This window comes from Chelonoidis abingdonii, chromosome 15 (assembly GCF_003597395.2).
Source record: "Chelonoidis abingdonii isolate Lonesome George chromosome 15, CheloAbing_2.0, whole genome shotgun sequence".
In the NCBI taxonomy this organism is placed as follows: Eukaryota; Metazoa; Chordata; order Testudines; family Testudinidae; genus Chelonoidis; species Chelonoidis abingdonii.
Genome location: NC_133783.1, coordinates 1,958,600 through 1,981,506, shown reverse-complemented (window position 1 = coordinate 1,981,506; position 22,907 = coordinate 1,958,600). Strand labels below are relative to the sequence as shown.

Sequence of the window (22,907 nt, the reverse complement as noted above, 5' to 3'; positions counted from 1 at the left end):
AACAGACTTGAATTAAACTGTATTTCTCTGTATGCCAAACACACACCACAAGGGGAAGATTAAAACAGGCATGCATTATTTGAAAGTAATGCACAGAGACTCATGTAAGTGATTTTCTCCTAAATGAGATGAGAGGCTTTATTACATAGTAGAGTTGATTCAGCTGAGTCAGAAGTGAAGAATGCCTCATCTTGGCTGATCCATGGCCTGGACTGTCATTAGCTGCCTCACCAAAACACAGAAATTAGAAAAAGAAGACCAACTAGATCACCTAGTTTCATAGAATCTTAGGACTAGAAGGGGCCTCAAGAGGTCATTTAGTCCAGTCCCCTGCTCTCTTACTGCCAGAACAGCAAATCCCTGCAGTAAATTTTCTAGTACTAGGTTTATCCTCATTTTGAAACTACAGACACAGCAGGACACTGTTGCATAAACTAATTATATTATATCATATTTGGAGCAGAGGCCTATTTACACGTGCTCTAAAAGCAACTCGCATGTCCTGGGACTGTACATAGGTGGTTATAATGATTTACTTCCTTCAAGTATTTGTAAGCACTTATGTCCACATCTCCATCATCACTTCGCCAACCTATAGACATTTATTTCTTAATCTTTCCTGGAAAAATCGACCCTGAGGACCTTTAAGCATGTATATTTTTTCCCCTCTATATCCGCATCTTTTTGGTAATTTGGTGCCTAAAACTGCACCTATTCTAGGGAGAACTGCCTCCATCACCATAAAGAGGCATCATCAATTCTCATTCCGTAATGTAATGCCTTTTGCAAGTGCAGCCAACAATCACAATGCCCATTTTAGATGCCATATCACACTGTTGGTTCATACTAATGTACTACCTGCTATCACCTCAGCCTACTTGTTGCTCCCTGTAGCTGGTTGCTCAGTTCCCAGTGTGGCAGAATTGAGGAAGTTTACAAATAAGTGAAGTAGGCTGTTGCCACTGGAAACTCCTCTAGTTAATAAAATGAAATTGGTCTAATCCAGTATATTCTGTTTACAATATACACCTTATTCTCAGTGGAAGAGGGAAATACCAGCTAGGGGAAAAAAAAAAAAATAAAGGCAAGATTTCCAGTATGTTTGCAATAAAGGGACAACTAGGAACTTATACAAAATTAATGAGATTGCAAAAGAAATGCTGTAGAAGTAATAGTTTTGGGTGCTGCCTCAATGTGTTCGTTAAATTTAATCTCAGCTGAAATACCGTGAAACAAAAGAACAGGATGAAGCCCCCATCCTCACCATCACATAAAAATAAATAGTAATCTTGACCACCCTATTACCTTGCATATTCCTGCGGATAAGGCGAAGAGTACCAGGTCTGGATCTCATACTTCCCGAATTCTATCACTGAAGGGTACCGGCTATTTGTTTCACTGCTGTTTTTACATCCAATTTTCTGTCAGGTGTGATAAAAGCAAAAAGTTTCAGTTATAAGGAATTAGAAGAGGGTTAAATTCCCATCTTCATTTTCACTTGGCTAAGATTAGAAAATCTTCAGGTTTCTCTGACATGATTAGTTGTTAGAAGTCTCTGGAAATGGTCAAATGTGAGGCTAGAACCCAGGCTGCAGAAAACCTGGCAGGATTGGAGTGCAGCAGTAAAAGCTGGCTGTAAGCTCCATTTCACTGGAGGGCCTGGCACTGGGTGATGCTGCCCACAAAACAGGCAGGGCTGGCAGAGGCTGGGCACAGCTAAACAGGTTTTCTGATTCACTAAATCTCACAGGCAGTTGGCAGAGCTTGTCTGGGGTCGTGGCTCAAATTCCAAGAGGTCCTTCTCTGCAGAACCAAATGAAGAAGGATGGTGACATTGGGAGCACCTTCTTTATCCCAGAAGTGGGCTTACTCCTCCGGCAAGCAGGTGCTGTGGGTACCAAGGGTTCAATTTGCAACCTCCAGTGCCAAAAGGGTTTTAAAATAAGTTAACTTTAGCTGAGATGACATGACCCCTAGGGGGTCAGAGGAAGTTAAATGGGGACTTTGTGTGTGTGGTTGGGGGGGAGGTTACCTTAATCAAATAAATTCAGCAGAATATACTCTGACCTGTGGGAGAGGGATGAGAATTTATTTATAAAGACAAGTAGCTAGCAGCAAACTAAGAGGTAAAATCCTCAATAGCCAATCTCAAATTAGGCTGAAACACTTAGGGCTGAGAAGGTGCCTAATTTACACTGTGTCTCTATACCAGACAGTCTCAGTACTTTCACTTCTGGCCTGCAAGGGGAAGTTTATTACTGAGAGACAAGCTAGACTCTTTTTAAAAAGACTGAGGGGTTGGACGAGGGCTTCCACAGGAGATCACAAATCTAGATTCAGACACAACCCTGTAAAAAATTATAGTAGTGGGTGTTACGTGCACCCTCCATCCCATACTCTCAGAGATGCAGTTTTTGCCTGTCTCCTTGAGCTCCCCCTGTGAATAGCACCTCCCACAATGAGGTTCAAAGAAAAAAATCTTGTCCTTCCACACTGGCACATTAAAATAAAAGCCCTTTTCGCTAGAGGGAAATCCAGTCTGTATGTCGGGAGCTCTCTCAGCCGAGTGTACAAGGAGCAAGGGAAGATATACAGCCTCAGCAGGGTATGTATTTATAACACATACTAAAAAAAAAGAGAGCATCTAAGCACCAGCTGGTACAATAGTTTTAGGCAGATCCAGCTCAAACATTTCAATGACATAATAATCTTATAGACTATTAAAATAACTGGGCAACATAAAGCAGTGAAGTTATATACTGATCATAAAATCCAGTTTTGCATTTCTTATAGAAGAGTGATAGGACACTGAGATTATCTGGTGGCTTTTCCACAATGTCTGCTTTCTGCATGGGGTGGGGAGTATAAATGCACAGTTCCTAGTTACCAACACCTACATTTTCAAAGGGTTGATCAGGATTTTAGCCTTTGATTTCTTGTCTAGCTAACAGGAGCCAGATATCTAAAATCCACTAGTGTCACTCATCTGGTTCACTCCACCAGGATGACAGAGCTCCAGTCTAAGGGAATACTACTGTATACAGAACATCTCCACTAGACATTCATCAAGTATGAAACACTAGGTCAAAGGAGCATATCAAAAATACCATGAGGCTGAATGAACATTGGAAACATTATTCAATGTTAATTTATAAAGGTAATTGAATTGACCACAATATACTTCATTACTTAAATGATTTTCAGTCAGTCTTACCTCCAGAGAAAGTTCCCGAGCCTGCTTAAAAACTTCCATATCCTCCTCTGTAACAATTTCCTTGCTCCCCACCAGAATTACATCTGTATTTTCTTGTTTGATGCTTATTTTGATTTCTGTATCTGTTATTTAAAACCAGCAGAAGGTTTATTCACAGACATGAAGACCACATGCCTTACAGTTCCTGTCTGGTACTCCTGAATAGCACTGCAGGCAGTGACAGCTCTTAGAAACTCCCATTCTAGTTTAGATTTGGAATCCTTTATAACTATGCCCCACTTCCCTGTCTAGTTTTTAAAATTGCAGCTGCAGGAGCAAATTTCAGTATTTTCTTGCATATCTCTTATAGGCCTCTATAGGCTAGTTCAACTGTACTACATGAATTCTGAACACAAACCTCCAACTGTTAAGATGATACTAAGTATATGTATAATATATTTTAAGTATCCAGTGCTATCTCTCTATAAAAATAAAAATCCTGTGTCACCTTCAGCGCTAGTTTAAACAAAAAACCTTTTTAAAAAATTAGGAGACCAGTGCTACACTAAATGTACATTCAGACATTATAAATATATTTACTCTTACTTAAATAAAAATAATCAGAAAAAGGACATTTTACAGCAGTACAGATCAAGTGTCGTGGAGACTGCAGCAGGATGGAATTGGTCATGAAAAAGCAATGGAGCAGAGGGAAATGAAGAATTGAAATGTCCATCATTATAAGCTGACAGCACACAATCATAATGACAGCACTACTGCCAGAGAAAGGGCAGGGGAAAGAACAAGGAAGTAGCATGAAAGTGGCTACTCATGCGGTACTACAAAGCCATAAGCAACGTTATGAAGGCATTTGGGGCTCCCAGTGCCACTACAGATGCAAAAATAATAATAAAACGGTGGTATAGTATTAGTCAGAAAACACATTTTGGAGGTTTAGTCAGCATTAGGTAAAAGGTCAAAGTTTCATTGCTTTGGTATGAGAGTAAAGTAAGAATAAGAGAAATAGCTAAGACCTATGTGACAAAATAAGAATTTTGGTTTTGGACGGGACGCAGGTTTGGTTGGAGCTTTGACCTTTGCTTACCATCATCCTGATCAGGTTTAATCCTTCCGTCTGCCAAGCTCCCCTTCCCTGGTGAGGGGGTCCCCATCTGAGGGGTCACTTTATACTTTAATCTGCCTAGAATCCTGTGCTTTTTAAGGAAAGTTGTTCGCTTGAAGTGAGCAATTGCTTTAAAAGCATGTCCTCTAGACACACCCCATCCAGAGGTGGAGGAATGAGAAATAAACCTACTTCTAATCTCTTTCTTTCCATAGAAATGGGTATTAGATTTTGATGTGGAAGATAACTCTGGTTTACGACGCATACGTTTAGGTGGTGCATAACTCGGGTGTCCCTTTTTTCGAGACTGTCCCTGCGTGGTATAAATATGAGAAAGTCCATCAAAGAGTCCCTTTAGCTGACTGTTATTAGGAAGGCTGCTAAAGGAGGGTGCACTTGACTGACTGGAAGAACTTTGGGGAGAGTTAGAAGAGGTGGAAGTGCAGGATTTTTGTGAACTGGGGCTCTGACCAGAGATGGGAGTTTGGGGTGGAAGTGAAGAAGGTGGAGATTTTAGCTTTTGTGTGGTACCTGTAGCCAACACATGAGAAGTGCATGACTGTTTCTGAGAGACCTTTTTCCTTGGACGATAGTGCTTTGAAAAGTCTATTATTTCACCTCGTGATCTGCGACCATCGGGTGATGGTGTAAAAAACTTAGTAAGGCCATCAATGAGCCCTTTGGTTTTCTTGTTAACTTTAAGTGTAGAGGCAGATATGTAGGTGGAGGTGGTGGTGATTTTGGTGGTGGCACCAGGCCGAGTGGGGTCTGTAACAGGCAATCTGCTGCTTGAATCCTTCACAGATGCAGCATGACCAGATGAAGGTGTGGTACAGACTTTAGTCTTTTGACCCCTACCAGGTGACCCCCTTCCTGTGAATGCATTCATGGATCCTTCATCACTGGTTACAGACCTATGCAAAAATTTGGAAAATAAAATCAGCATTAAAAAAAAAAAGTATAAAAACTGCTGTTAAAACAGTTCTACATAAAACATATATGCCATTGCACTTAAGTCAAGAGTGGAACAGTGACCCTTAAAAATAATTATGCACTACTGACACATGATTCACTGAATGAAAGTGAGCTGCTGATATCTATCAGATTTCACTGGGTAGTCCATAGCATGTACCAACAGTAAGGAGGTGGAATGGAAAAGTCTTCAGTATATACACAACACATACTTAAAGGAAAAATTCTCTCTCTCAAAAGAGAGAAAAATTGTTAATATACTGGTTTTGTTCACATCAATCACTTCACTTCTGTGAAATCTGTAACATACATCCAGGAGATGCACATGTCCTGTGCTACAAAGTATACACAGTACATCAAAACATTTTATTGATTTCAGCAGAATGTTCACTAAAACCCAGCAGAGGTGTTCCACCAGTATGGGGAAATAATACAGCCAATCTTCAGGAAACTGGTATTTTTGTATGATTTTATTAGATTACACTGATGAAATTAGTATTTTTTTTTATATAAAAGACCATAAAAATATCCCTTTAAAAAAAATGAAGCTCTAAAGACGGAATGAGGTAGTTTATGCACAGAACTATCCATACAGCTAACAAAGCGACCTGTCTAGTTAAAAAAATAAAAGTGTAGTTAAAGCAAAAGAGAGAGAGAGAGAGAGAGAGAGAGACGGAAACAGCAAAAGCATAAATAAAATAATGATCAAAGAAAAGTCATAACTAGGTTAGGCATGACATGGAAGAGCTTGAAGAGAAGTGGTGAAGTTTACTAAGAATGAGCAGAGGGCATGCTCGAGGCCAAAGCTTGCATTAAAAAAAATGCTGATTTAGCTGTTGGCTAGTGACTGAATAAGAAGACAAAACACTGAAGGGAATATTGAAGAATGGTATTTTGTTGAAGTAAATACAAACTGAATAGCTGAGGTTATTCATAGTAAAGAAATACATGTTATCAGGAAGTGTTATACTGCAAACCCAAACAAAGCTGCATAATTACATCAAATTATTCCACTCCCACTCTCCCCCAAACACATCCTTACATTTATTTAAAACATTTGTGTATTTTGCAGAGGAAGGTTTCCTTCCACAGACTTTTCCCTTTTTAATTGTAAAGCTGAAACAATTAATTCCAATAAATTACATTCAGTTAGAGATGGAACAGCCTGGGGCTACCATCTGGTACCTGAACTCCAAGAGCCCACCAGCCGTAAAACTGGCCCCTGCTTCACTCCCACACATCACTGAATTTGGGTAGCTGAAGAGCTCTTAAAATTCCCAATCATGTTTAAAAATATCTTTTTCTCTAAAGTCTTCTGAATCTGTTGATGCCAGAAGTTCATATTTCTAGATACAACACCTATTGTCACTACCAGATGTGCCAATAACCATCAGTGCCCAAAGGTTAACAAGCATCTTGTTTTATTTAATCTCCTGCAGGAACTTGTCTGTTCAGGTTTCCATACAGAGGTCCTTTTAAGCAATGCTATTCCACTAGTACGGGGTAAGATTCTATACACTATAACAAAAGGGCTAAGCAGCTTCAGCAACTTTATGCACATTAAGGTCCAGCCCCATATGAAAGATGGCTAGATTCGCTACCTACCATACCCTCATGCTGCTTTTAAAGTGGGATTATTTCTGCAGTAGATTCCATCTAGGGAATTATTCTTCTCTACTCTTTTTACCCATCCTTGTAAATTAAGATATAATCCCATTTTTAAGGAATATTGTTCAATGGGAAACCATACACTCTTTTGGGTTTTAATGACAGAAATACATACATACATACAATTGAGAAAACGGGGAAATAAATTTATTCTTGGACAAATCCTACAAATCAGTCAGTAGGATTACCCAAGAATCCTCGGACGCAAGTGGGGAAATGAGATTTTTATAGTCAAAACCACTATGCAAGCTTTTTCAGAGGACTTGCCCATTTTTAAACGTAGTATTTATTATATACGGTTGTGGTGCAATGACCCAAATAGCTAAAGGTAAGAGTGGTACCACATGCCATTCTAAATGTTTCCACGTCGTTTTAGCAGAAGTGAAATCAAGGCCCTCAGGTGCCAACCGCTGCCATGCTGCAACATGTACCATGCTTGGATAATCAGATTTCAGCATCCCAAACTAGGATCAAAGTTCTCACTAGGGACTAGGTAGCGAGGAGGATAATGGGGCAGCAGCACTACTACAGTGAGAGGCTGAGATAGCTCTTACTCTTTTTTTTTTTTTAATTTTAAAAACTCCTACCCTTGTACTTCTCTACAAAGTAAAGTAGAGAGTCTAGGGTTTCCCCTCCCCACTCCCTTAACTGGTGCGCTTCTCACAGTCCCCTGGTTAATATCTTCATTTCTCCCCAGCGCTCCTCCAGCCCCACCAGGGACATGGAGAAACAATAGCGAGGGCGAAGCTGGAAAATCCCTTACTTTCCTCCACGCAGGGCCCCTCGATGCCCCCTTCATTACCAACACTTCTTCTAAAATAAAGGGCCAAAAAACTTGGTTAAGCAGAGTTAGGGTTGCCAGTAGTGCCTCATATGATTCCAGAACATCAAATCCAAACTGTAACTTTAAAGCTAAGGTGATGACTGCCCATACCGCTGCCCTCCTGCAATTAGCAATAGGCACTGGAACAAATCAAAAGCCTGACATACCTCTAATAAAATCTGCACTTAATTTTGTCCAGACTCAATGCTACATTTGTTACTGCTCTTCACCACTTCTTACTGACAGTGGGCTATGCTCATAGCTCATTAATCCAGAGCTTAGTTGCAGCAAGTCACCACAGCTCACACAGCTATTTGAGGAGAGGTGCAGCTAATGCTAGAGGAATCAGGAATCCCTCTCTCTCTTTTTCTCTCTGTGATACACAGGAGGTCTGAGCAGACAAAAATTGTTAAAATGTCTGTAGAGTTTTAGTTTGCAATGTTGTATTCATTTCAGTCCCAGATATTAGAGGGACAAGATGGGTGAGAATCTTTTTTATTGGACCAACTTCTGTTGGTAAGAAAGGCAAGCTTTTGAGCTACACAGAGCTCTTCTTCAGCTCTTAAGGCTGCTGTAACAACTGCTACAGTCACCTCCAAATACTGGCATTCCACTGTGCGTGGCAATAAGACAGGGGAATATAAGAGTGCTTCATCCATTTCTAACACTGTCTTGCATATTCTCAGTGCGCATTAGAACTCCACACTGTCTGCACTGGCTTTCACCAAGTACCATGTGCCCTCTCTGTCCTGCTCTACAGCGGTCTAGCAGCTTGGTGGCACACAACAGTGCACTGCCAGTCTCAGTCAGGGCTAGGTAAAGGTGATGTCTCACAGGGACTGCCAAGGACGAGGATGAACAGGTGTTAGAATCTGGCAACTCTTTGGTGGTTTGTCAAGAATAAGTGAAGTGGCTGAACGTAGGTCATGCCTAGCTAATTTGTGTTTACTAAGCCTGACCTACGCTCAACCTAATAGTTTCCATCACATTACTTTTGTGCACTTTGCACACTGTCCTCCAGCTGCTCAGGAAGGGTACAGTCCTATGTTCTCTCACAGTGATGTAAGGGGGCAGGGTTAAGGTTCTGTGGGACACTTCCTCTAACAATATATATCCCAGTTGTCAAAGGTTTTAAGTTTGTTTTACCTTAACTCTTTATTCATTAGTCATTCAGAGGTTTAAGCACAGGTGCATCTGATATTCTGGAGAAGTATAAGATGCTGCCAATCAACCTTAACTCTGCATTAAACAAGTTTCTAGGCAGTGAATAGCAGATTTTTGGCAATGTGGAGTGAAGAAACCTTAGGACGGTCTTAGGTGTGTAGAGAAAAATTTGATAGGGGCAATAGGACTGGGGCAAGTAGTAGAGTTCATTAATGATTGTGAAGCTCTCCTACAGTACAGTGATGAGAGCCACAAAAGTACAAATCAATAGCACTAGAGGAAAGCGTTGAGGGGCGCATGTGCGGGCAAAAGTAGGAACATGTGCTGGACAGTGACATGCTACTATCCTTATCTCGCTTTGCAGATTCAAATAACCCATTCCTCACATTCAACATTAATGCAAAAGTTTGACTCAAATTCTCTGCTGGGCCCAATGTGCTACCAACTCACCAATCTGCCTCTCTGATAGTCCCCTCTCTCTTTGATTTTGCCACAGTAGTGGGGATATCCAGGGTACAACCTGAAGCATGGTAGTACAGCAATAAAGAAGTGGAGAAAGGGGATGGCAGAGGAACTTCATTGTGAAATGGAGGTGACAACTGAGTGATCATTATCTCAGATCTGCTGAACTTGGTCCTAAAACCTACTGATACGGTTGCCAAAAAAATAGAACAATCCTGGAGAACCAGGAGATTTGTTCACTCTAAATATGCAGCAGTGTTTGCACAATCATCTTCTCCTTCTAACACCACAACGTTGGACAGGTCATTGGGCTCCCCTAAAGAATGCTACGAATCAATCTACTTTATAACATTCTCACCTAATTCCTAAATAGTAACTGTCATTATTAGATGAGCAAAAAGTAATTCATGTGCTCTAGACCTTGCAAGCTGATGCTATAGTGTGAAGATGTGGCAATCAATGCGTGCATACATCACTGAACTTCACTCATACTTTTCTTGTTGCATGAGTGATTGCCACAAATGTGCTTAGTGCAAAGTTGATGAAATGAATCAGTGAGATGGCTTTAAATTTTGCCTTTTTTTTTTTTAGGATGTCTTTTTAGTCCATGCTATGGATGTTTCTTGCTTTGAACAGTTTTCTCTTGCGTGTGAGCACGAAAAGATGGTGAAAAGGACAAGGGAGTTAGCTCCTCCACCCACAACAGACCTCCCTCTGGCTTTAAGATGTCCAACAAGTCTGTGTTCAGTTACATAAACATTCATTGGGAAGGTGGGTGCCAAAGGTGCTCCAGTACCCTCTTCTCTCAGACACCAAATATCCCCTGGGCTGGAGAGAAGCATGACGAACTGCAGCCTGCTCCCGTCCTGACTGGCATCTACTTAGCAGCAGCAAAGGTCAAAAAAGTTATTTTTCCAAAGTAACTCTGGACTCAAAAGCTCGGTCTCATGGATACCTCTGGGGCTTGAACTGAGCACTGACTCATTATGGAGCTTGTGTTGTAGGTAGGGACTTTATACATATTAAGAGGGCTTTTGTACCAATATTAGGAGGTGGCAAGCAGCATTTCTGAAATAGCATATTCATGCAAATAAATACTCAGCAAAGAACAGTCTCCTGAACAGGTGACAAATCAACTGTAGAAACCTTGCAAGACATCTTTTGGGGTGAGGTGAATTACCTTTTTCACTTTATCGGTGTATCATCCATTTGATATGGATTGTGCACATAACCCAGGTATGATAGATTTTTTTTTTTTTTTTAAGTAATCGATCATATGGCTATCTGTTATTGAGGACTGCTAGCACCACTTGTATTTGGAAAAATGGCACTGTTCACATATGAATTAAAGTCTAATTCCTTCCCTAGATCCAACAGTGATTCTTTTTAAAGTGATGCAAACTCTTAGGATAATTTTTTGCTGCCATCAAAAGACTGAGAAATACCAACTGTACTTAATTATTTTCCATTACACTGAAGATTATGCATGTTATTTTTTTTCAGGCTGTAGTACTCATTTAAAGCAGTAGTTTAGTTTTAAATAAACTGTTACCTAAAATCTCACTGTATTACATTTTTTAAGAACACTATAGTCAATTGGAAAAGGGGAACCTACAACATTCGTTGCTTTAGTTTATTTTTCGGCCGTCCAATAGGTTTTGCATATCGTCGTCTTATTTGCGCAGCTTTCTCATGAAGTAGTTTTCTTCCCTTCTTCTTTGGTCTGCAGACCTGGCAAATCCACATCCCTGCAGTGATTAAGAAAAAACATACTTGTTTTAACTGTACATGCATGTGGTGGGTGTCAAGTTTGTACCCAAGGTATAGAAAGCTACACCTGAGGTCCATTATTCCAATAAGGTCTACTCCAGCAAAAAGGATGGCTGGGGGAAGGGAAACTCTCTCTGTTATTTAGAAGGACACTTTTCTCCTTCCCATAGCAACAAGGATCATGAGAGAGTGGCACTAGCAGAAGGATTCTAACATGTCTCCTCTTTCTACTAACAGACAGGCCTCTCCCCATCCAGGAAGTACTAGACCAAGTTTTCAATTGAAAATGAAGTGATGTTTGTGAAGAGTTCTACTGTAGCTTCAGTGTCTATGTCAGGTCTGCACAACTCGTAAAGCGGCGAGGGCCACATTACTCCAAAGAAAACAGCTGAGGGCCGAAACCTCCCGGCCCCGCGGAAACACTCCCCGAGCACCTCCAGGCCCCATGAAAACAGCCCGCCCCAGCACCGCCCAGCCCTGCCGAAACAAACCCTCCTTCCTCAGCGCCGCCCCACCAAAACAGCCGTGGGCCAAAAAGAAAGGTTGGGGATGGGGAAGTGATACTTGATTTTAAATCAACCAGGGGCTCCCAGCTGAAGAGGTGGTTGGGAGCCCTCAGGGGCAAATTAAAGGGCCCGGGGCTCCGGTGGCTGGGGGAACCCAGAGCTTTCCGGGTCTGGGGCAGAGATTTAAAGGGCCCAGAGCTCCTGCCCCTGAGCCTGAGCCCTTTAAATCCCAGCCCCAGCCCATCCGCTGGAGCTGCGGCCGGGATTCAAAGAGCTCTGGGCTGCCCGCAGCGGTGGAGAGCCCTGAGCCCTTAAAATCTCAGCTGCGGACGGGAATCTCTGCGGGCAGCCCAGAGTCCTTTGAATCCCGGCCGCCAGGGCCGGCTTTAGGCCAATTCAACCAATTCCCCTGAATCGGGCCCCACTCCTAAGAGGGCCCCACACCCACGCCCCAATACGGTGTATTGGCAAGAGCCGGTGCGCTGTACTGGGGTGGCCCGGCTTCCCCAGGGGCAATTTAAAGGGCCTGGGAATCCCTCCTGGGATCCCCAGACCCTTTAAATTGTCACCAGAGCCCCACTGAGAAGGGCTGCAGGGCTCTGGGGGCTATTTTGAAAGTCCGGGACTCCCATTGCTTCTACCGCCCCAGCCCTTTAAATAGCCACCGAAGCCACACCGCTTCCCCAAGGATCCCAAGGCTATTTAAAGGGCCGGGGTGGTAGAACCAGGGGAGCCCCAGGTCCTTTAAATAGCCCCCGAGCCCCAGGCTGCTGCTGCTACCCTGGTGGGGGAAGGAGGAGGAGGGGGCACTCACCGTACAGAGTGGGCTGTACCCCCTGTACCTGCATTCCCTGCCCGCAGCCAGCCCGTCTCCAGCCAGCCCCGCATCCCCTGCCCTGCCCGCAGCCAGCCCGTCTCCAGCCAGTCCTGCATGTTGTGCAGGCCTGGTCTATGTTCTCTCAGGCTGTGTCTACACTCCCACTTTCAGTGCTAAAACTCTGTCATTCAGGGGTGTGAAAAAACACCCCACAAGCAACAGAAGTTTTAGCACTGAAAAGCATCAGTGTAGACATGCTTTATTACTGGGGGAAGAGCTCTCCCGGCAATTAAAAAACACCCACCCCCTAATGAGCGGTGGTAACTTTATCGCCAGCCCAGTGGGTTTTTTTAAAATTGTCGGGAGAGCTCTCCCTCAGCGATAAAGCGTGTCTACACTGCCCATGTGGCCCCACAGTAACCTGGGTAATGTAGACATACCCTCAGTTCCATATTGTTAATTACCCTCATTTAGGTTTCCTGGACCAGTCAATGTGAGGCTGAAGAAGAACACTAGAGAACGCAATCAGACTTTTCACCATACAACCCCTCTGCTGTCGATATAATGCTGTCCTTGGGAGCCAAAAAATCTTACCATGTTATAGGTGAAACCACATTATATTGAACTTGCTTTGATCCACCAGAGTGCACAGCCCAGCCCCTCCGAAAAGGCATGGCTTTACCCCACGTTTATCCAATTCATGTTATATTGGTTGCGTGTATATCGAGGTAGAGGAGTACCTTATTCAAACTTATCAAGTTATGTTACAATTGCTCTGAGACACTCATTAAAGACTTAAAAAGTGGCCGTTCATCAACAAAAAAACATTCAACATCAGACTTGAACAAGACTTCAAGCGAGAACTAGAATTTCCATAGAATGGAATTAATTTGATACTTGTCCCACAAAATTAGTCCTAATAAAGCGGGGAGTGGCGGGGCACTAAAAAAAGTAATTTTCCCTTTGCTAACTATTCAATTCTTCTTGTCCACCTGTTTGGGAATAAGCTACATCCACCTCTGTCTGAATTGGCCTCATTAGCACTGACCCTCACTTGGTAAGGCAACTCCCATCTCTTTCATGCGCTGTATATATATTACCTGCCTCTGTATTTTCACTTCTGGCATTGATGAAATGGCTTATAGCCACGAAGCTTATGCCCAAATTAATTTGTTAGTCTCTAAGGTGCCACAAGGACTCCTCATTGTTTCTGCTCATGACGACTAACACGGCTACCGCTCTGAAACCTGCTGACTCAAGACTCTTTGCAGCTTGCCCTCTTGGGTTCTTCACGGTCACCTGGCATCTCCCCCTCCTACCCGTCGCTGATTCCAGCAGTCCTGATCCTTCTCTGAAAGGTATTTCGTTCTTTTCAGATATTGTGTTCAGTTGGCGCTTCAGGTTTCTAGATATGCTCAGTGTACTTTTATACTGGCTGGCAGTGCTAAAATTCCCCACTCTTCCTGCTTTTTTTCCGTATGGGCCCTTTAGACTTTTCATACGCATTCAATTCCAAGACTCCTGAAGGTAGTTTTCAAGACGTTCTTGAAGCCATTTCAAGCTAACGTCGGTTCTTGCTAGACTATGCAAGCATCTAGATAGAGTACAGCCTAGGTGAGTACTAAGTTAGAAAAATTCAACAGTAGCAGATTTTCCTAATCCACTGTCCCAAAAATTTTCTGCAGGAGGCTAACCTGTCTGTCATAACAGGTAGCTACGGGCTAGATGTTCTTTTACCTGTACAAGGGTTAACAAAGGGAACAACCACCTGACAGAGGTCCAATTCAGGAAACCGGATTTTTCAAGCTCGGGGAGGGATTTTTGGAGGTGTGGTTCTTTGTTGTCTGTCTGTTGCTCTCTCCGTTCTGAGAGTAATTCTCTATCTCAGACCTTTTAATCCTTCTGTTTCCCAGTTGTAAGTAAGGTTTACAGCAATATAGTTTTTAATTGTTTTTGTAGTTACATGTGTGTAGTTTGCTGGACATGTTTGTAAATTGTATATTTCTTTTTGGAATAGGCTGTTTATTCATTTTTCTTTAAGCCAAATACCCTGTATATTGTCAACTTGATACAGAGATCATTTTTATGTCTTTTTCTTTCTTTTTATATAAAGCTTTCTTTTTAAGACCTGTTGGATTTTTTCCTAGTTAGAACTCACCAGGGAATTGGTGGGGAGGAAGGAAACAGGGGGGAAGGGAAAATCTCTTTGTGTCAGAGTTGCAAAGCTTACCTTTGCAGGGACTCTGACTGAGGGTGAAAGAAACTTGATCCCTCTGTTTTGCATTTCAAGGAATTGAAATAGGGTGATCGTCCCGGGCCATCCAGGGAGGGGAAGCCTGGGAGGAGGTAAAGAGGAAATAAGGGGAGGAGGGGTATTTCCCTTTGTTGTAAGACTCTGGGCATCTGAGTCTTGGGGTCCCCCAGGGAAGGTTTGGGGAGACCAAAGTACGCCAGACACTGAAAAATCTGGCTGGTGGCAGCGCTATCAGATCTAAGCTGGTAATTAAGCTTGGAGGTTTCATGCTAGCATCTTATTTTCTGAACTCTAAAGATCAGATCTAAGTAGGAAAGCTATGACAATGTCACACACAGTGACAGCAGACTATAGCATGGTTTCTTTTAGCACTGTTTGGTAAGGCAAATTGTTTCAGAACCTTGTCAACAGTAATTATGTTAAAGAAGGTTGTACAGTAGTGGATGCTGTTGTTCCCAGTGTAGGTGGGACCAAACTTTATAACACTGATAAATGTATAGTTTTGCCATGTTTACATCTATTTTCAGCTTCTCTAAATTCCCTTCCAAAATGTTAACCAGCTTGAAGCACTACAAACCCACTATATCAATGGCTCTTGAAAAAAAAAGGCCAGATTACATCTAGCTGTAATTTCAAAAATATGGTGACTCAGATATGCTAACAACCTAACCTTACCTGGCCAAGCCTAAAGATGGGGCAAATGGATACAAAAATATTGATTAAGAAAAACTTTATATCTAAAGCAATTTTAGTAATGAAATATAAGAAAAACCAGTGATCAGCTGTGATACAAAAAATGAGATATTAAATACAGTACATATAATTCTAGATGGAGAAAGAGATCCTTTGAGAGAAGAGAGGAACTCTGACCACATGATTGTCGAATGGCTTTTTATAATGATATCTTCCGGAAGACACAAAGGAGGCTTTCTCCATGTGCCCTGATATGTTCTAGTGCGTATACCCCATATGTTATCGGCTATGGCCTTGCCCAACAGTTTCACTCTGAATAAATAGTTCAGTGACTCAACTCATGTTATAAAATTGATCAAGAGGAATGTCATTCACTTTGCAGGAAGGAATCTTAGGAACAGTCAAGCTCAAGAGGTTTTGCTTTTCATGTTCAGGACCATACTGCTAAGCAATCTATAAATGCTTAAAGTCTAACCTGGCACTTGAACATCTGGTCTAATTAATACATTAGTACAAGAAAGGCTTTCAGTATCACCTTTAGGCATTCGGGAAAGTGGTGGGTCACAGCATTCCATGTGGAACCCTCTATCACAAGAATCACAGAAGAGCATGTTATCCTGAAATTGAAAAAAAGGCTTAATACAAAGTTACTGGAGATTCTGCATAAATACTTTTTGTATTTTTAAATCTGACAGTAAGATTAAAAAAGAAAATGAAAACAGTGATTATAGAGCTTATTACATTACATAGAAGCTTATATTTTTACTCTTTTTAAAGTAGCCTGAAATTGTAAAGCTGAAGGGACTAACCCACAGAATACGGGTGAATATGCAAACATGAACTCAAAAGAGACTGTGCTATTAAAATATTAACTTACTGCATTTTTGCCTTGGATTCTACATGCACTGCATGTCTTGCATTCGATACACTGCCATCTTAAGGCCTTTACATTTGTTGTTAACTCAGGACAAAATTTCAAACATGACGGATGCCCTGCAAAATAGAGTATTTAAAATCTGTTGAGGTTTAATACAGTTTCAACTCCTGTGTTCTACAACAGCTATGACACCACTGCATTTTCCATCTCTAGAACCCTGCCAATGTCAACTATTCTCAGAACTTTATATTACTCAACTTATTTTTTCTCTTCTGAAGAGGATACGAAATAGCTGCTCAGAATGCTTTAATGTGGGTAAAGGTGGAAAGTTTGCATTTAACTGTAATCATAATGTGTCAATAAATCCATAAGCACCTGAAACTGAATGATGTCTTGTCCAGGCTGTCTCCACAGTATATTAAACTATCACTGACTCTGAAAAAAATGCTCTTCATACACTTGAATCCATCCCTTTCATAGTAGCCACAGTGAACTATAATTTATTGAAGAGTTTAATATAATAGCATTAATACATTTCTAAATTTTAGAACTAGATTACAGTATTTTTAAAGTATGCACAACGGAAAACCTAATAAAATATATTTAATGATATATAATAAATATATTCCTTTCATTTTAGTTATATTACTACAGAAACTGTCCTACACCACACACATATTATGGCAACAGTAAAATAAAAAATGTAATAAGATATTTATATGTAAAAAACTTTAAAAAAAAAATCATTGGTTTCAAACAGAAATAAGGAGTATCTGACCCATGACCGCCTATGAAATGGACCCCTCTCCTTCATGGAGAGTGAAATTTGGTGAGGAAACACAGTTCTCATGGTTAAGATAGTCAGTTCCTCCTTCAAAGAATGCAAATGAGCAGGCCCCTTCAGAAATGCAGTGGTATTCTTCTTCAGGATTGGTTGAACAATTATTGCCATTGACCTCACCAGTAATCACCCTTAACTCTGACAAGGGAGATGTTATATTGATAGGAAAGGGCGAATCTTTAAAGAAAAAAGAATTTGCCAATTCTGTACCCACACTGATGATCAAGGCCATCAGACTATAAATTGTCAGGATGGTAAGAAGCTTTGGAGCCATAGTAATTCATCACTATTATTAGACAGGTGCATTGTCATAGTCACAAGGAATGCTCTCGTACGTATTTATCAGTGCACTCTCAGAGGACAGCCTAGCCATGTGATCCAGGCTGTCTCCTCCTCCAAGTTAGATTGCTGTAAATCTCTTTACCTGAGGATGAGCTAAACCATCACAAAAAAGCTAGATTGGATAAAGCATAGAAGAATTTCCTATCTTTGTCCTAATCTCTAAAACCCGCCAATTGGCAGGCACATGGCTACCTCAGGGATGACCTCACCACTCCATAATCCTTCAAGCAGCTTTGCTCCAAAGTATCAATGTAGTTGGAGAAACCCAGTTTTAGACTATCAGGTGCTGGAGGAGAGGATTCATTAGACAGAAGTGGTTTTTATTTTAATTGAGAGCAGATTCTCAAATTGTAATTTAGGCTCTGCCTCTTTACCATCTATGGCAATTGTCTCAACCTATCTGCCTCAGTTTCCTCACCTGTAAATTTGAAAGATTTATGTTTACCATTGAGTGATTTTGTGACAAATCAGTTATAGTTTTTAAAGAACTATGAAAATAAGCTTATGTAAAAAGCAATTATTATCCTGCTAATCCAAATATGTTAATATACTGAGTTTCCAAGATTTTGTGGTCTTCTATTTCCACCATTCTTGTTATGCTGCACAATTCAGACATATCACTTACTTCCAATGGTCTTCTATGTGGAAGAGAATTATTCACTAGAATGCCCTTATTTTTTACGCAGAAAGGATCAGGACACCTGTCACAGTCAAGATGCAAGTAAAAATGTTTTAATAGCTGGAGGTTTCTTAGTTTTTCATTCCTCCTGCCAAACCAACCACCCTCTCTCAGTATTTTGGAATAAAAAAATGGGACATGGGCGAGTAAATAAGCAGAGAGAGGGAGGCAGCCCTCACTATTCCCTTACTTTTGGCTCCAATCCCCATCCTCTTAACTGAAGTCATCTGTCCCATGCCCTGCAGACCCTAATTCCCTTTCTCCCTCTGCCCTGTCCCCTACTGTTCTTGATTTGTTCTTCTGTCCTCCTACCCAGACCCCCATGCCTCCTTGCACTTTTCCTTTTCAGTCTAACCTAGATTTGTGCACATTTGCGAGATTCCACTCTCCCCTGCCCCCTCAACTTCCAGCCATCTTCTCTTCCCCTTTTTTCCCCCACCTCCAACATAACTATCTCCTTCTGTCCTCTTTCCAAACATGTCCTAAACTGACTGATTAAAAATGAGTCTGCATGACACTAGCTCCACTCTCCAAAGCTCTTTGGCACCTTTCACCTCTCAGCTGTGCAGTGGGGAGCAAAAGCAATATGATCCTTCCTCTACCTAGGTGAGAGGCAGCTAGCATGAGGATCAAAGGGCTATTAGGAAACTGTCAAAGCTGAAAAATATCACTGCTACGGTGCACAGCAGCATCAGCAAGGCCAGGAGCAGGGTGACCAGATGCCCTAGCTAGTTCTATGTGTACTCTGTTGGAGAAGACCAGCAGTGAGCAACACAGAGCTTGCCCAAGATTTCAATTCTGAATGGCCTCTTTTAAAGAACCCTCCAGATGATGGGGGATTACAGTCACTTCAGAGGGAGAATATGCCACCTTAGTGCACCCAGGCCCTACATGATTGGGAAATGGAGATGAAACCTGGTTCCCAACAAACCTCAGGGCCAGTTCCCCTTCGTTTTAGGAGTCTTCTCCCTCCCATGCATATCTAAAGTTTCCCTCTGTTCTTGCTGGAGTCAGAGAACCCCCATATGAAACGGCACATGTGACTGAAACAAAGAATGCAGGGGAGCATAGAAAAACACACACTGATAATAGGCATTGCAGTTTAACCTCTGAATCCCAGTTTCACAGATAGACTTCCTCTGTCCAGCAAGAATGCAGATTATTCCTATAGTTTCTTTAACTCCTGCACAGAGGAACCTGCTTGTAGGTGTGCTGCAATGTGCAAATCACAAGTCCAATTACAATGAACCGCCACACAGTCAAGTTTTTCAAGATTTATATGGTACTCTGAGATTGGTTTTTATTTTAATAAATCATCAGTAACTAAACTTTAGCCATCTGGTGATCTGACTGGCAGTCTCAACATTTCATTTTGTATATCTAATACATCTGAGGAACTAATTAAAGATAATTTAGTCTTAATGAGGCAGAGAGAATGCATCGGTGTTAATTTAAATGGAAGCTGATCCATGAAAGTCAAGGCTTCCAATTCTAACGCTCTTTAAAACTGCCAAAGATTGTTTTATAATGGAAGAATAGCTGATATTTATTACATCATGATTAATGCAAACTATGTTTTCAAAAAAGCCAGTGTAACAAACTATGTACCAATCCAGTTCATTTCTAAAGAATATTTGATTTGGGGTTGACAGAAAGCACAGAGAATTTGGTAAGTCACAAATAAAACAGTTAAAGGAAACATGAACTTTCTAATATAGAAAATCCAGCAATTTGCTTTACTGTATGGTGTAAATACATTAGGATACATGCTTATGGAAGTCTATTGCAAGGTGATACAAATCAATTCAGAAGTGGATAATGGCAAAACTTGATCCTGCATAAATGAAAATTTCCCTTTTCTTAGTTATAGACGTCCACATTCTATTTTATGCTGTCCTGTTTTATCCAGGCACTTTTATGAGCCATCGTTGCGGTAATTTGAGTGCCTCACAATTTTTAATGCATTTATCCACATAATACCCTACAAAATAGGAAAGTGCTATTATCCCCATTTTACCAAGTCAAAGAGAGATTAAGGGCTTGTCTACACTGTAGTGCTTTAGTGTAGATATTATCTGCACTAACTGACAGGATTCTCTCATCAGCGTAGGTAATCCATCTCCCCAAGAGATGGTAGCTAGGTCGATGGGGGGAATTTAAGATGGCTTAACTACAGTGCTCAGGGTGTGGTTTTTCAGACCTCTGACCAACTTAGTTAAACCAACCTAATTTTCTAGGGTAGACCATGCATACATGACTTGCCCAAGGTCACATAGGAAGTCTGTGGCAGAGCAAAGAATGATCCAGACAAAACGGAAGAGTAAGAGCCGAGTATTATCTGCATACTTGTGTCTCTAATGACCAGCCAACCTCATTAATTCTATTAATGACCTCTTATACATGTTGACCAAGAGGTAACAGAACAGAACCCTATGGGAAAAGTCCTTTGGGAAAATGAGCAGTTATCTAAAAGTCCTTTATGGGTCTGCTCCAAAATTACTTGCTATAAACACTAGGTTGTCACAATATCATACAAGATTACCCTGAGTTAACTTAAAATACTTCTAAACTCATACTCTGGATTTCACACATACAAAGCAAAGATTATGAAAATTCAGTATTTTAAGAAAGATTCTATGCTAAGAGATAAAATGCAAATTTAAGTTTGCCACAAACTTCGAAAGAAGAGTAACTGCCATGGAGCCGGCAGAATGGGGAAGTGTGATGACCAGAACAAAGCTATCAGGAAGCTGATCAGAAGAGGAAGATGGGTTAAAGTACACTGAGAGGAGGGAGAGAGAGAATGAGCCGTTTAAGCAACTTTTCTTAAAATCATATGACATCTGGGGAAGATTTTCAAAGGTGCAACTTTCCACGCAAGTTGGATGCCTAACTGTACTTGTGCTTTTGAAAGTCTCGCTCTGATCTGCAGGGATGCATGACTATACAGTATTTATAAAATTAATGTTTAAAAAAATGTTTTAATCTTCATGTATTATCGGTTCATAAATTGTTTCCTCCCCTCCAGGAAAAACATGGGGAAACTGGTACACCAGCATTTAGCTAATATTTCAAGTCATTTACTAAAAAATTTTATTTGTATTTTCATCCATATATATTTTGTAAAAATTAACAGAATTTTATGTAAAATCTGCAGCAGTATAGATAATAGCCAATTCCTCTATCCTCTACCCCAACTTTTTAAATACTGTAACTCAGTGCTTGTGAAATGTATCAGACTGATAGCCCTGGAGATGGTGGATACGATTTTGAAACATGGATGCCAGAGGTAGGTTTCTAAAATCAAAGATTTTGCCTCAATTTTCAAAACCTGCTGCCCACACTGACTTCAGGGGGAGCTAAAGTCACTCAGATCCTTTGAAATTCAGGCCCACATGAATAGTATGAATTTAGGAGCCTAATTTTTAGTTATACAGGTTTGAAAAGCTTGGCCTAAGACTATTTTTGACTGTAACAGGAAATTTACATACTGAACAATGACCAAAAAGATAGACTTAACGATGGCTCTTGTACAATTTGCAAGTAGAACCAACTTACCGCTGCTACCACAGTCTGCGCAGGAAAGCAGTTCTTCTGGTTTTTTTTCACGATTTGATTCTTTAGTGCCCAAACAGAAACTACATATTGGAATGGGATCAGCTCGTGGCTAGGGCAAAAATAAACACAAATTCTTGTTACTTTTCTTACACAAAAAGTGACATTCCAGTCCTCTTTCCTCAAAATCAGAGGACAATTTACCTTCATTTTATTTTCTAAATGTTACTTTCTTGGTTTATCAGACACTTATTCTGGTATATGAAGTTAATTTTTCCTAATCGATATTATGTTGTAGTCATCTCCTTCACCTTACTATTGAGGCTCAAATGTAAGTTAAATATATCATTCATCACAGTAGTATCAAAGTGTTTTATAAATGTTCATTTAGCCCCAAACACAATCCAGTTAAGATAATAAACTATCTTCTTTTACAGATGGAGAACATAGTGGCATAAATGGTGAAATGAATTGCTCAAGGTTGCTTCACATCAGTGGAAAAGCCAGGAGCAACTACCCATCCTGTGCTCAGCTGTATCAATTTAGCTGGAATAAATGGGCCAAACATGTGAACATACCCAGTCACCTTCTAACATTAAACAGTGTAAAACAAGGTCTGGGGTTTGGTATACACAGACCTAAGCCTGCTTAGTACCATGGCAAACACAGCATTAAAAATCTTTTTAAACTTTTATTAAAAATACGGAGAAGGAAACAGTGAAAGCATTTAAAACAGGGGTATGCAAACTTGTTGGTCCCAGGGCCACATCTGGGTGGGGAAATTGTAAGCAGGGCCGGGGCAAAGGGTTGGGGTGCGGGAGGGAGGAAGTGTGGGGTGTGCAGGAAGGGCCTCAGGGCAAGAGATTGGGGCCAAGGAGGAGTACAGGGTGTACGAGGAGGCTCAGGGAAGGGGGCTGGGGCACAGGAGGGTTGCAGAGTTCAAGAAAGAGCTCAGGGCAGGGGTGCAGGAAGGGTATAGATTGCGGGAGGGGGCTCAGCGCAGGGGGTTGGGGTGCAGGAGGGGTGCAGAGTGTGGCGGGGATTGGGGTGTACAGGGTGCAGCATGGAGCTCAGGGAAGGGGATTGGGGTGCAGGGCGTATGAGGGGGCTCAGGGCAGAGAGTTGGGGTGCAGGCGGGGTGCGAGGTGCAGGCAGGGAGCTTAGGGCA

General features: G+C 41.3%; 1 protein-coding gene across 15 annotated transcripts in view; it reads right to left on the bottom strand.

The window, feature by feature from the left end:
• Nucleotides 1-22,907, bottom strand: part of KAT6B (lysine acetyltransferase 6B) — a 200,977-nt gene that overhangs the window by 75,235 nt on the left and 102,835 nt on the right. For 10 of the 15 annotated variants that reach the window (XM_075072776.1, XM_075072766.1, XM_075072770.1 and 7 more), the window contains 7 exons: nt 21,743-21,851; nt 16,323-16,438; nt 15,981-16,062; nt 11,021-11,153; nt 4,299-5,230; nt 3,215-3,336; nt 1,306-1,421 (listed from right to left, as the gene is read on the bottom strand). In XM_075072776.1, the coding sequence (XP_074928877.1) occupies nt 1,306-1,421; nt 3,215-3,336; nt 4,299-5,230; nt 11,021-11,153; nt 15,981-16,062; nt 16,323-16,438; nt 21,743-21,851 (1,610 nt within the window). The remainder of the gene's footprint in view (nt 1-1,305; nt 1,422-3,214; nt 3,337-4,298; nt 5,231-11,020; nt 11,154-15,980; nt 16,063-16,322; nt 16,439-21,742; nt 21,852-22,907) is intronic. The other 5 variants (XM_075072778.1, XM_075072777.1, XM_075072779.1 and 2 more) reach the window with 2 other exon arrangements.